The following is a 12,193-nucleotide window of genomic DNA, read 5'->3' as shown; positions in this document are numbered from 1 at the left end:
ACACAGTAATGATAACAGGACTAGTGTTGTTTTTCCTGCATGAGGAGAAGGGGAGGACTGGAGCTCTGGGCTTCTCTCAGGGGGACAGGGTGTGGTGTCTGTGTCTTTCCGGTGTGTGTGTCTTTCTGTGTGTGTGTGTTTTTATATATGTGTGTGTGTGTGTGTGTGTGTGTGTGTGTGTGTGTGTGTTGCACAGGACAGCTAAGTAACTGAGCCCCTAGTATGTCTGGCATATGAGACTGCAGGGCTGTGTGTGTGTGTGTAGAGCTATAATTAGGATGGGAGCGCAGGGCCACAGACCTGTGACATGCATCCTAAGGCACAAACAGCAGAGACACATAACAAGCTGGAGAGGATGGAGGAGAAATAATGGGATAGAGGGAGGGAGGGTGTCTGGTACAATGGTCTGAATGTGAAATATTATTTTAACCTGGATGGACACGTTTAATTTAAAAACAAAACAAGGCTGCTTTGATGTCACAGTGCACTGTTCCTGGAAAATGGGGTACATTTAAAAACATTTCGCAACACTGTGCCCTACTGAATGCAACCCCGGTGTCGTGTTTCTTAGGGACCGCTTGTCTTCAGCACCTCAACATCCCACTAAATCAACAACACCAGACACACCCTGGTGAGCTACGTCAACCTACACACCATTTCCCACAGCGATGAAGACATCTGACATGATCTACTGTGTGTAGCGAACAGAGACATACCCACCCGAACCCTAGAGACATACACACCTGGTGGCCGCTACACATTAGGCTTCCTCTCCACCTCGTCCTTCAACAATCCTCCCCTAGATTCATCTGTACTACAGTGGCTTCCTCTCCTCTCCTTCCTTTCAATAGTCTACTGAGCCATTAACTCCTTCATTAGCACTTATCTGAGCGAACTGGAATAGTGAGAGCCAATACCATTCACCTTCATCAGTCCAGTTTGAAAATAAAATTATTTGCAAAACTGCATCTCCAGGTGTGCATTCTCTATGCACGGCATTTACGGAGTGAAAACAGACAACTGTTGACTTGCTGTTGAAGCACCCCCCCATCTATTCTGTACATGATTGACAGCTGTCCTCCAGCTGAGTTCATCACACGACAAGTGTGTCAAACAACCAATCAAATGAAGTCATAATTGATGAAACAGTGATATTGTATATGATACTGAATCAATGCACTAGATGCAAAACTCTAGTGATCCATTGAGATTCATAAATGCATGGTGATGTGTCGAATCAGCATGTATTTTGACTAGATAGCTGCTTATTGAACAGCACTTACATAGATAGCTAGTTGTCTTTGCAGGCATTGTAATGTTAATGTTTAGAAAATAGCTAGCGGGAAACACTTGATGCTAGCTGGCTAAGACTGCAGCTAAGCTGGTGCTTTTCCAGAAGATACCGACCCTACGGTCTGAACATTGCCAAGCATCACTTGCGGTACGGTTTTGGAAGCATATGAACTTTACCTTTCATATCACGGAGAAATAATTTTCTAAAAACTAAAAAAGGTTCAATCGCTACACACTTTTATAGAGTTAGTATTTCCATGTTACAGACAGGAGACAGAGTGGACTACCTGCGCCAATTAGATACAGGGCCTTCAGAAAGTCTTTACACCCCCTGACTTTTTACACATTTTGTTGTGTTACAGCCTGAATTTAAAATGAATTAAATTGAGATATTTGGTCACTGGCCTACACCCAATAGCCCATAATATCAAAGTGGAGTTGTTTAAGAAATGTTTACAAAATAATAAAAGCTGAAAAGCTGAAATGTCTTGAGTCAACCCCTTTGTTATAACCCGCCTAAATAAGTTCAGATGAAAAACAATTGCTTAACATGTCACATAATAAGTTGTATGGACTCACTCTGTGTGCAATAATAGTGTTTAATAACATTATTTTTGAATGACTACCTCATCTCTGTACCCCACACAGTCTAGCAGTGAATTTCAAACAGATTCAACCACAAAGATCAGGGAGGTTTTCTAACGCTTCGCAAAAAATTGGTATATGGGTAAAAAAAAGCAGACATTGAATTGAGCATGGTGAAGTTACTAATTACACTTTGGATGATGTATCAATACACCCAATCACTACAAAGACGTCTTTCCTAGCTCAGTTGCCGGAGAGGAAAGAAACCGCTCAGGGATTACACAACAAGGCCAATGGTGACTTTAAAACAGTTACTTTAATGACTGTAATATGAGAAAACTGAGGATGGATCAACAACATTGTAGTTACTCCACAATGGTAACCTAATGACAGAGTAAAAAGAAGGAAGCCTGTACAGAATAAAAATATTTAATTTATTTAACCTTTATTTAACTAGGAAAGTCAGTTAAGAACTAGTTCTTATTTACATTGACGGCCTACGAATTCTGTTTGCAGTAAAGGCACTAAAGTAAAACTGTAGAAAATGTGGCAAAGAAATCGACTTTTTGTCCTGAATACAAAGTGCTATGTTTGGGGCAAATCCAACAGAACACGTCACTGAGTACCACTCTTGGGTATGCTTTTCATCGGCAAGGACGAGGGAGTATATTTTAAGAATAAATGGAAACGGGCTAGGTCTAAGCACAGGCAAATTCCTAGAGGAAAACCTGGTTCACTCTGCTTTCCAACAGACACTAAAATTCCCCTTTCAGCAGGACGATAACCAAAAACACAAAGCCAAATATACACTGGAGTTGTTTACCAAGATGACATTGAATGTTCCTAAGTCGCCTAGTTACAGTTTTGACTTAAATAAAATTGAAAATCTACGGCAAGATTTTAAAATAGCTGTCTAGCAATGATCAACAACCAACTTGACAGACCTTGAAAAATGTTGTACAATCCAGGTGTGCAAAGCTCTTAAAGACTTACCCAGAAATACTGATATCTGTAGTCGCTGCCAAAGGTGATTCTAACATGTATTGACTCAGGGTTGTGAATACTTATGTAAATTAGATATTTCTGTATTTCATTTTCAATAAATTAGCAAACATTTCTAAAAACGTGTCGGAAAAAAAAATATGAATACATTTGGAATTCAGGCTGTAACACAAGAAAATGTGGAATAAGTCAAGAGTATGAATACTTTCTGAAGGCCCTGTATCTGCATCTCTGAAACAAAAAGGAAGCCTGTTGTCACTGAAATATACTGTTGGCTGCAACCGTGTTAAAACGGGATAAAACAGTGCACAGTAAGTGTGTATTTTCAAATAATTTTGATGTGATATGGAAGTAGAGGGATTTATGTCTCTAGAACCATAATAGAGAATCTATTCACGTTTAGATGGAGTATTTGTCTGTTTTGGCTTCCAGAGAAATGTCCCCTTTAAACAGAACATGGTCTAAGGAGTAACACTAGGCTCCTTTAATCCAATATTGGGTTAATCCCATTCCTGCATTGAGGTAAGTTTCCAACCCATATCTTGCGCCAGCTCCACCGTGTCTAAAGGCCAATTTATGTTTTATCCTGCAATGCAGTCCGGTGACTCAATTGCGGAGCATCTAGAGGCTTGCGAAGGCCAAAATGAGCTCAAAATGATGCCGTGCGCCTCCCAAATTTTGTAACAATGGGGGGGGTTCTGTATAGCTCCGCATTGACATGATTGGTAGACGGTAGGTGGGGGCGGTATATCCTATATAACACAAACTCACTTCCTTGACAGCAAACATGGAGAACTTTGACAACAGGATATCATAACAAGTTCACAAATAACAAGAGCTCTTTATGATACCTCATGTAGGGATTTTAAAGACATGAAAACGAGTGAACTCCTGGAAAGAGATCGGGAGGTAATGGGAATAGTTGCGGTAAAGAGGTCAATGGAATGTAGACCGTGGGGGTAGAACATTTACCCAATCTGATCTAACAAAGTGGATATTTGTCAAATTCGTCATGATTGATGCATTGTAACAGGCCCACAATATGATCACTAAATTCTGATTTGGATATATTTGGCTGTTATCACTGCATAACATTTAGAAGTTGCCTCTTTTCAGGTTTATAAAAAGTGACTGCTAAATGCTGACTCCCATTTGTATAAGCTGGTAGCATAGCTAGCATACATTAAATCGGTCAAAGTAGTTTTTATCTGTAATGCAGTTGATTGCTGACATGAACATGTATTGAGGTTGACATCCATACAAGCATTATATTCTGATGTTTACCTCGACAGTATGAAATACACATAAATAATAGCCTAAATGTAGGCTAATTTTGCTGGGGGGGGGGGGCAATGGGGAGACTTGGGATGGAGAGGCAGGTGGGAAAACAGTGCTATCTTGGCTGAGCTCCTATTTTAACCACCGGGAAAGGGACTCCAACATCTCAGAAAGGGGAGGGTCTTGTCTTTTCATCTAGCCAGTTGCTTGTAATTAGCTGGATGGTTGTAGAGATTAGCCCTGAATCACTACGAGTGGTGCGGTGCAGACCAATTTATTGGATGTGTATGACAGCTCCCCGTAGCGCAAGAAGTATGACTGCTCTGACTTCTGTGGAGGACCCATCACAGTAAATGCTGTACCAATAAAATGTATTTCTAAAGCATTTTTTACATTAGCAGATGTCATAAAATGCTGTACAGAAATACAGCCTAAAACCCTAAACACCAAGCAATGCAGATGTAGAAGCACGGTGGCTAGGAAAACTCCCTAGAAAGGCAGGACCCTAGGAAGAAACCTAGAGGAATCAGGCTCTGAGGGGTGGCCAGTCCTCTTCTGGCTGTGCCGGGTGGAGATGGTACATGGCCATTGTATGGCCACTGCAGACATGGGATAAACCACGCATTTAAAGCGGAAAATACAACGTTTTAAATACTTTGCAGATATGAATCAGTCAATCATAACATCAGTCAAAAATATTTATTTTATGCTTTAAAACAAACTTTATAAGAGGTTTAAAAAATAGGTTTGATTTTACTCAAACTTCCATGATGTACAGTAAGGCATTGTTGTTAATATAATTGTGTGTGGCAAATGGTTTATTTGCATATGGGCCTACTTGTAGCTCTGATTGGCTATGATGCACCGGTCTGCGTAAACTCTGGTCCTGGACAAGACAGATGTTTTTATTAGGTTTTATTTATTTATTAATTCATTGTACAAATGCACAGCCGCATTCCCATTCTATATTGCTATATAATTTTCACAAACGTCTTACTATATTTGATTCCCAAACATTCTATGAATTTATGAACACTTAGATATGGTCATTTTCAAGTTCTCACATATCAGATTTAAATTATTTTTTTTAATGTAAAAAAAGGAGGTCATATTCTTCCTGGGGGGTTATATTAACATATGGTATGAGATTTAATGTTGCTAAAACGCTGTCAGTTCCACTTTAATGTAACCATGACTGTGTTCCAACACCAGTGCAACTCATTGTAAACTAGCGTAAAGGTAGGGTCGGTATCTTCTGGCAAGCTGATGTTCAGACATTTAAACGTGTGGTTCTGACGGGTGTGTGAGACATCAAGTTGTCAGTTAACTACAAACCATTTAAAGAGCTTTGATTATAAAATGTTTAGCACAAAATGGCCATATCAGGTTAGCCACAGGCGGTTGCGAAATCGCACCGTCTCACTCCACTAGTACAGCTATATATCCAGCTAGCGTAGCTCCATTACAATCTGCTCAGCTGTATGCAGACGTGCATTTTCCCAAGAGTGCGGAGATCACCACATTCACTCTCTGCAGACCTTTATCGGCAACTATTGCAAAACACGAACTAGTTGTTTAAAGTAAACTAACCCGCTGGTTTGCCCAATGTAGATTCGCGCAACGACCATATCCCCTCCCCCAAGCGTTGGACAAGCTAGCTACATACAGTAACCAACAAGCTAGGCAAATCTACGTTCCTGATGTTGGCTAGTGCACCCATTTTCAATATTGATCATCAAAGTACTGAATTTGCAACTCAGCTAGCCGAGGTCTGTCGAATTTTGTAGCCCGAGATTGAGAAATTAAAACCCGCATGCCGCGGGTTTTCCCTCCCTATTTTGACAGCAAGGCATGAGTATAGCGCGCTATGGAATGCTATGAGCGAGCCCTTTCTCCCCATTTAGCCGGCATCGCTAGCTAGTAGCTTTGATGCTAACTAGCTTGGTGTTCTCGCTAACTAACGTAGCCAGCGAGCTACCATCCTGCCTTACCTCGCTCTCCACCACATCGTGGTAAGCGGGGGGTGGGTCGAACCCTCCAGTCCCAGTCCGCCCGGTGGTCTCCCCGTCTCCGCATGGGCCCGGGGCAGGGCCACTCTCCATCGGCTCATATCCATACCCAAGCCCGGGGCTTTCGTTGGTCAGGAGCGCCACAGCCTCGTTGATGTCGTTTTTCGCCAGGCGTAGCGCCTTGCGTATGGCCACAGGATCTGGGAAACCCATGCAGAGGAGGGTCGTCATGTGTTGCTCCTCTTCTGTCTCCATAGTTAGGTTGTGTGCGTCTCAGGCTAGCTAGAAACGGGGTGTAAAACAGCACAGCCCTGTAACCGTGCACGGCGCCATGTTTACAGTCACACACAGGCTGTCACGATGGTTCACTGGACGCTTCCTGTGTAGAGCGTCACCACCCTGACCCACCCATTACAAGACCAGAGGAGCCCTCTTTCCCCCTTTTTAGCCCAAAACATATAACGTAAGGTTGACTAACTCTGCAAACACTTGTCAAACTAACATGATTCACACCGATTCGAAGTGTTACTAATGCAAAATGATTACAGGCAAAACAGCATGGAAAGCTCGAGCTCACTAACGTTACACTCGAACAATCTGAAAACAATATAATATAAAACTATCAATCAATATGAATAGGAACACTATAACTACATTCATCATGGTATTATTGTTTGTGTGGTGGTAAAGCACCTGTCAAGGAAAAGGGTGTGGCTCGAATTTGGAATTGTAGGGGGAGGAAAAGAATCAATGTCACGTGAAGCTCTGTATCATGTGACTGTAGTAGATGCAAAATGGCGGCCACGGGAGAGGAGGCTGCTGAGATGGACTGCATCTCAAGAGTTTCCTTGGCCCATCCCACCGTCCTCAGCCTGGGAGGGAGCTCAGACCCCCGGGGAGAGCCTGCCTCTGAGGGCCAGGAGGTTGTGACTGCGGCGCCCAAGAAGCCCATCAACAGCAGTGAGTGGTGCTTGCTAGCTAGCCCTTGTTCATGACTCTCAGTTCCATTACACATACGTAATTGGATTTAGGGGTCTTCGCTCAGAGCACATACGCTCGGTCTGAATTGTGTTTTTGCATTTACTTTTTGATGTGATATGAAAGAGGGATTTATGTTTCGAGAAGCGTACTACAATTTAATTGATTCACGTTTAAAGATTGCGTTGGCTGTTTTGGCTTCAAGAGCAAATTTGGCCTCAAATGGACGAAAAGACCAGTCCTAACTGCAAGTTGATGCGCTGTTTTAGTTATTGAAATGAAGCTAAGTTGCTAATCTTCTAACTATTTTATAGCTCTGTTACCATTTATCTCTCTGCTGAGATACATTTGGTGTTAGTATCAACACATTATAATGCAGTAGCCCTACTAAGGGAGTGGCAAATTCATCCTTCCTCCTTGGAGAACTTAAGAGACCTGTTAGTTCAAATCTGAGGGAGTGGCCAGCAACATCAGGAGGTGGGATGTTTCTCAGAAATTAAAATGGTGTAACTACTATACGTCTGTGTGTAGGTGATGGTGGGGTGGAGACTGCAGAGGAGGCCGTAGAGCCAGCAGAGCCAGACATCAATGAACTCTGTACAGACATGTTCGATAAGATGGCTGTCTTCCTACAAGGAGAACTCACTGGTCTGAATATGTCTGTCTCCATTTGTTGTCTATACAGGCCTATATAGTCACATACTATATACTGTCTTGTCTTCAGGATAACAACAACTGTCATAAGAATCTCCTGTCGTGGAGAAAATGTCATTCTCATGCTCCTCTGTTTTCCTATTCCTAGGCACCTGTGAGGACTACCATCTACTGGAGAACATGAACAAGCTGACAAGTCTGAAGTACATGGAGATGAAAGACATCAGCATCAACATCAGCAGGAACCTGCAGGACCTCAACCATAAGTGTATGTTTATTAGTCCTTCAGATGTGACAGGGACAAAATTCTCGTAGGTCTTTACGAAAAAAAAGTATAACCTTAATTTAGCTGACTTTTTAAAAATGGTATTGTGTGTGTTGCAGATGCCAGCCTGCAGCCCTACTTAGACCAGATAAATCAAATAGAGGAACAAGTGTCTTCTCTGGAGCAGGCTGCTTACAAACTGGACACCTACTCAAAGAAGCTGGGTAACACACACACACATGGCTGTGGAGAGACAGGCCATATCGTCATATTGCAGGTCTATATTTATACCAGGGCTGTAAGGGGAGAAGAGACTACTGAGTTCCAGTGTGTAACCTTCACCAGACTGACTGAAGTGGTCGATAGAAATAAATATCTGTATTTTCATTCTGAGTTTCTAGGACATCTTTATTAGTCTCTATTGCAGATGTACTAATAATAGCCATGATCCAGTGTTCAGCTCAACATTAATGTTAGGGATTTGATTTAGGACAGCCTGAGAGCGCCCTCTGCTATTTGAGTTTACCTCTCCACCCTGAGCTCCAACAGCAGAGAGCGCTAGCACACTGTCCCAAATGAACAGCTAAAAATACATTTCTCCTGTGTGTGACTAACTGCAGGAAGGTGAGTGAGTTCATCTCTTTTTCTGTCTCTCTGCAGAGGCCAAGTTCAAAAAACTGGAGAAGCGATGAGGATTATGGAAGGAGGAAGAGGGGTTACTGGTCCTCCTTCACCCAAGCTGTATACCAAACCTAACATATACGATCTGAGGAAGCAGACCCACACCTCTACATCAGCCTGATATAGAGGAATGGGGCAGCCTGGGGATGGTCAAAGGAATATCCCAGATGTTACACCTAGCATTATCATTTTGGTTGGATCATTTAAGTTGCATCTTAATACCAGGTGTAGATGGCGCTTTGGGTAGTTTGTGTCCATATTCCTGTTAACATTCCAGGTCACTCTGTCAGTCCTGTCAAAATTGCTATTCACTTCTTGGATTTACTGAGTTTATCCTGAATTGTCCCCTGCTGGGTGCACACTACTGTAGAATCACCACCCTCCTAACCTAGAAGTTAGTTACACAGATGACAACCAAATTCACTTTGACTGAAGGACATTAGCTTCTTTAAATGTTTTCCTGTGCTGCTGGCATCACCGAATTACTGAATTAACATGACAAAATTACCTTTATGCTTTGTGTGAATACTACTGTCTCTTAAGATCGTCATACATGTGATTGTAGCTTGTGTAAAATGTATCATTTAAAAACATTAACTTTGAACTGAAAATACATTTATCAAAGAAACTGATGTCATTTCACCAGCAGATGGCAGCGGAACTCCATGTTCATACTGCAATCCTGTTTGTAAGATTCGGGGTACATTTGATTAGTCAGAGACAGTGTGATCTCCCAGAGAACATTATTGATTCACATGACATTTACAGAAACATGCCCCAGAACCTAATCAACACACAGATAACCCCCCTATTTGTATTTATTTTATTTAACGAGGCAAGTCAGTTGAGAACAAATTCTTATTTACAATGACGGCCTATGGGTACTGGGATTAAAAATATAGGACGAGACAACACTACATAAAGACCTAAGGTGACATAGCATAGCAGTAACACATGACAACATGGTTGCTACATAAAACATGGTTCAAACATTATTGGGCAAGAAGGTAGAGACAATACATCACTAGAAGCAGCCACAACTGTCAGTAAGTGTCCATGATTGAGTGAAGAGGTGGAGATATAATTGTCCAATTTGAGTGATTTTTGCAGCTTGTTCCAGTCGCTAGCTGCAGATTACTGAAAAGAGGAGCCCAGGGATGTGTGTGTGTGCTTTGGGGACCTTTAACAGCATGTGACTGGCAGGGCAGGACAGGTTGTATGTGGAGGATGAGAGCTGCAGTAGGTATCTCACATAGGAAGGGGGGGGTAGTAGTCCTAACCATACAGACTACCACTGTAACCTAACCAACCAAACCCACTCAGAACCCATCTAGAGCCCTAAACAACTGCAGAAATAAAAAATATATTTGTCACATGCTTTGTAAAAGTGTACACTAACAGTGAAACCCTTACTTTCAGGTTCTTGTCAACAATGCAGAGAAAGATAAAAGTAATAATAAATACACAATAAGTAATGATAACTTGGCTACATACACTGGGTACCAGTAGTGAGTCGATGTGCCGGGGTACAAGGTAGATATGTACATACAGTGCCTTCAGAAAGTATTCCTATCCCTTGACATATTCCACATTTTGTTGTGTTACAGCCAGAATTCAAAATGGATTTAAATCAAAACAATTATGGTCAGACAGCCTTAGACTGACATCACCATTTTAAAGGTCTTCAGTTGATATTATCTAAAATGCTTAAAGTGGGGTTTATGTACCGTGCACTAGTCCATTGCCATGCATAGCTACCTACCATACCAGTGTAGCTGCTCCTACCCTTAATTGTTTACTACTGAGTTGGTTGTTCAGGTTTAAGCCAGGTGTGCTGCGTTAGATATAGATGCTTTGTCTCCCTGGAGTAGTTCTAATCACGTTCTGTTAGATCACAGGTGTCAAACTCATGCCATGGAGGGCCGGCCAGGTGGCAGCTGGTTTTCGCTCCTCCCTTGTACTTCATTGATGAATTAAGGTCACTAATTAGTAAGGAACTCCCCTCACCTGGTTGTCTAGGGCTTAATTGAATGGAAAAACCCAAAACCTGCAGACACTAGGCCCTCCATGGAATGAGTTTTACACCCCTGTATTAGATGTGGCACTGTCTTGTAAACGACAAAATGTGGTCATTTAAACTAATGAATGCAAATCACTTCAATCATAGTTTCTATCGTCTTACCTGGTCTAATTAACAAAGTAAAGTCGTTGTCATTAAATGCTCATTCTCATCGGTTAGTACGTGTGGGCGGAGTTGAGGTGTATCGCGATAAATGCTTTCCTTTTCTCTCCGCTTGAACATCAATTTACCTTGTGCGCCATAGCAGTTTGTTGCATCATGTACGTATAGGCAGTTGATTTAGGATGTTGTAGACTCTTTCCTTCCACTAAGGGGACAGTTGGACTCTGTTTAAAACAGGAAAAACGGTTCATCCCAATATATGTTTTAGTATTTAGGCCTAGTATTAGCTGCAGTAGTAACCCTATTGAGGGGCTGAGCTTTAGACTTGCCGTCTTCTGTCATTTGTGTGAGTTTTCATATTCTTAATGTTGCTGTTATTGACAACTGTTTGAGACAAGCCATGTATCCTGAAATCCTGCATCTGTAATATATTAAAGTATTACTTTGTATCCTCCCCATTTCCACCTATCACCTCCCTTGGCTACTCTGGGTCTACTATTCTACACAATACCCTATAATGACAAACTGGACACGTTTTTATAACATTTTATTGAAAATGACATTTACAAAAGTATTTACTGAGCCAATACTTTGTAGAAGCACTTCTGGCAGCTTCTATGTGCATTTTTATTTATTTAACTAGGTAAGTCAGTAAAGAACAAATTCTTATTAACAATGACGGCCTACTCCGGCCAAACCCTAACCACGCTGGGCCAATTGTACACCGCCCTATGGGAATCACAGCCACTTGTGATACAGCCTGGAATCAAACCAGAGTCTGTAGTAACAACTGTAGCACTGAGATGCAGTGCCTTAGACTGCTGCGCCACTCGAGCTTTGCTAATCTGGATTTCCTTGTAGATTTTCTCAGGTTCTGTTACGTTTGATTGGGGAGCGGTGGTGAAAAGCAATCTACAAGTCTTTCCACAGATTTTCACTGAAGTATGTTCTTGTTCTGAAGACATTCCAGCATTGCTTTGGCTGTATGCTTGGGGTCATTGTCCTGTTGGAATCTAAATCTTCGCCAAAGTCGTATCCACTCTGAAGCAGGTTTTCATGAAGGATTTGCTTGTGTTTGGCTCCATTCATCCTTCCCAGTTTCCCAGTCCCTGCCGCTGAAAAGCATACCCACAGCATGATGCTCCCACCACCATGCTTCACGGTAGGGATGGTGTAAAACAGGTGATGAGCTGTGCCTGGTTTACTCCAGACATAGCAATTTGCATTAAGGCCAAGAGTGAATCTTTTGCTTTATGATCTGTCTTT

At 41.9% G+C, this 12,193-nt stretch overlaps 2 protein-coding genes across 5 annotated transcripts in view; one reads left to right on the top strand and one right to left on the bottom strand.

Moving 5' to 3' along the window:
- Positions 1–6,792, bottom strand: part of LOC118392104 (ubiquitin carboxyl-terminal hydrolase 24-like) — a 37,497-nt gene extending 30,705 nt beyond the window's left edge. For all 4 annotated transcript variants that reach the window (XM_052459388.1, XM_052459392.1, XM_052459398.1 and 1 more), the window contains exon 1: positions 6,150–6,792. In XM_052459388.1, the coding sequence (XP_052315348.1) occupies positions 6,150–6,422 (273 nt within the window). In that variant the 5' untranslated portion in view covers positions 6,423–6,792. The remainder of the gene's footprint in view (positions 1–6,149) is intronic.
- Positions 6,793–6,923: 131 nt separating this feature from the next.
- LOC118392095 (biogenesis of lysosome-related organelles complex-1 subunit 2-like) lies at positions 6,924–11,385 on the top strand. Its single transcript, XM_035783735.2, has 5 exons — positions 6,924–7,127; positions 7,677–7,793; positions 7,948–8,067; positions 8,184–8,288; positions 8,725–11,385. The coding sequence occupies exons 1-5, from the start codon at positions 6,962–6,964 to the stop codon at positions 8,754–8,756; spliced, it is 540 nt and encodes a 179-aa protein (XP_035639628.1). The 5' UTR covers positions 6,924–6,961; the 3' UTR covers positions 8,757–11,385.
- Positions 11,386–12,193: the final 808 nt, after the last annotated feature.

Source organism: Oncorhynchus keta, chromosome 1 (genome assembly GCF_023373465.1).
Source record: "Oncorhynchus keta strain PuntledgeMale-10-30-2019 chromosome 1, Oket_V2, whole genome shotgun sequence".
Classification (NCBI taxonomy): Eukaryota; Metazoa; Chordata; class Actinopteri; order Salmoniformes; family Salmonidae; genus Oncorhynchus; species Oncorhynchus keta.
The sequence above is the reverse complement of the archived record's forward strand: the minus strand, read 5'-3'. Positions and strand labels throughout refer to the sequence as shown.

What these genes read in the sequence shown, in the direction of transcription:
- LOC118392095 (XM_035783735.2), top strand. Translation starts at nt 6,962, where the DNA reads ATGGCGGCCACGGGAGAGGAGGCTGCTGAGATGGACTGCATCTCAAGA. An exon ending in CAAGAAGCCCATCAACAGCA is followed by an intron (nt 7,128 to 7,676) that starts GTGAGTGGTGCT and finishes GTCTGTGTGTAG; the next exon opens with GTGATGGTGGGGTGGAGACT. An exon ending in GCAGGACCTCAACCATAAGT is followed by an intron (nt 8,068 to 8,183) that starts GTATGTTTATTA and finishes TGTGTGTTGCAG; the next exon opens with ATGCCAGCCTGCAGCCCTAC.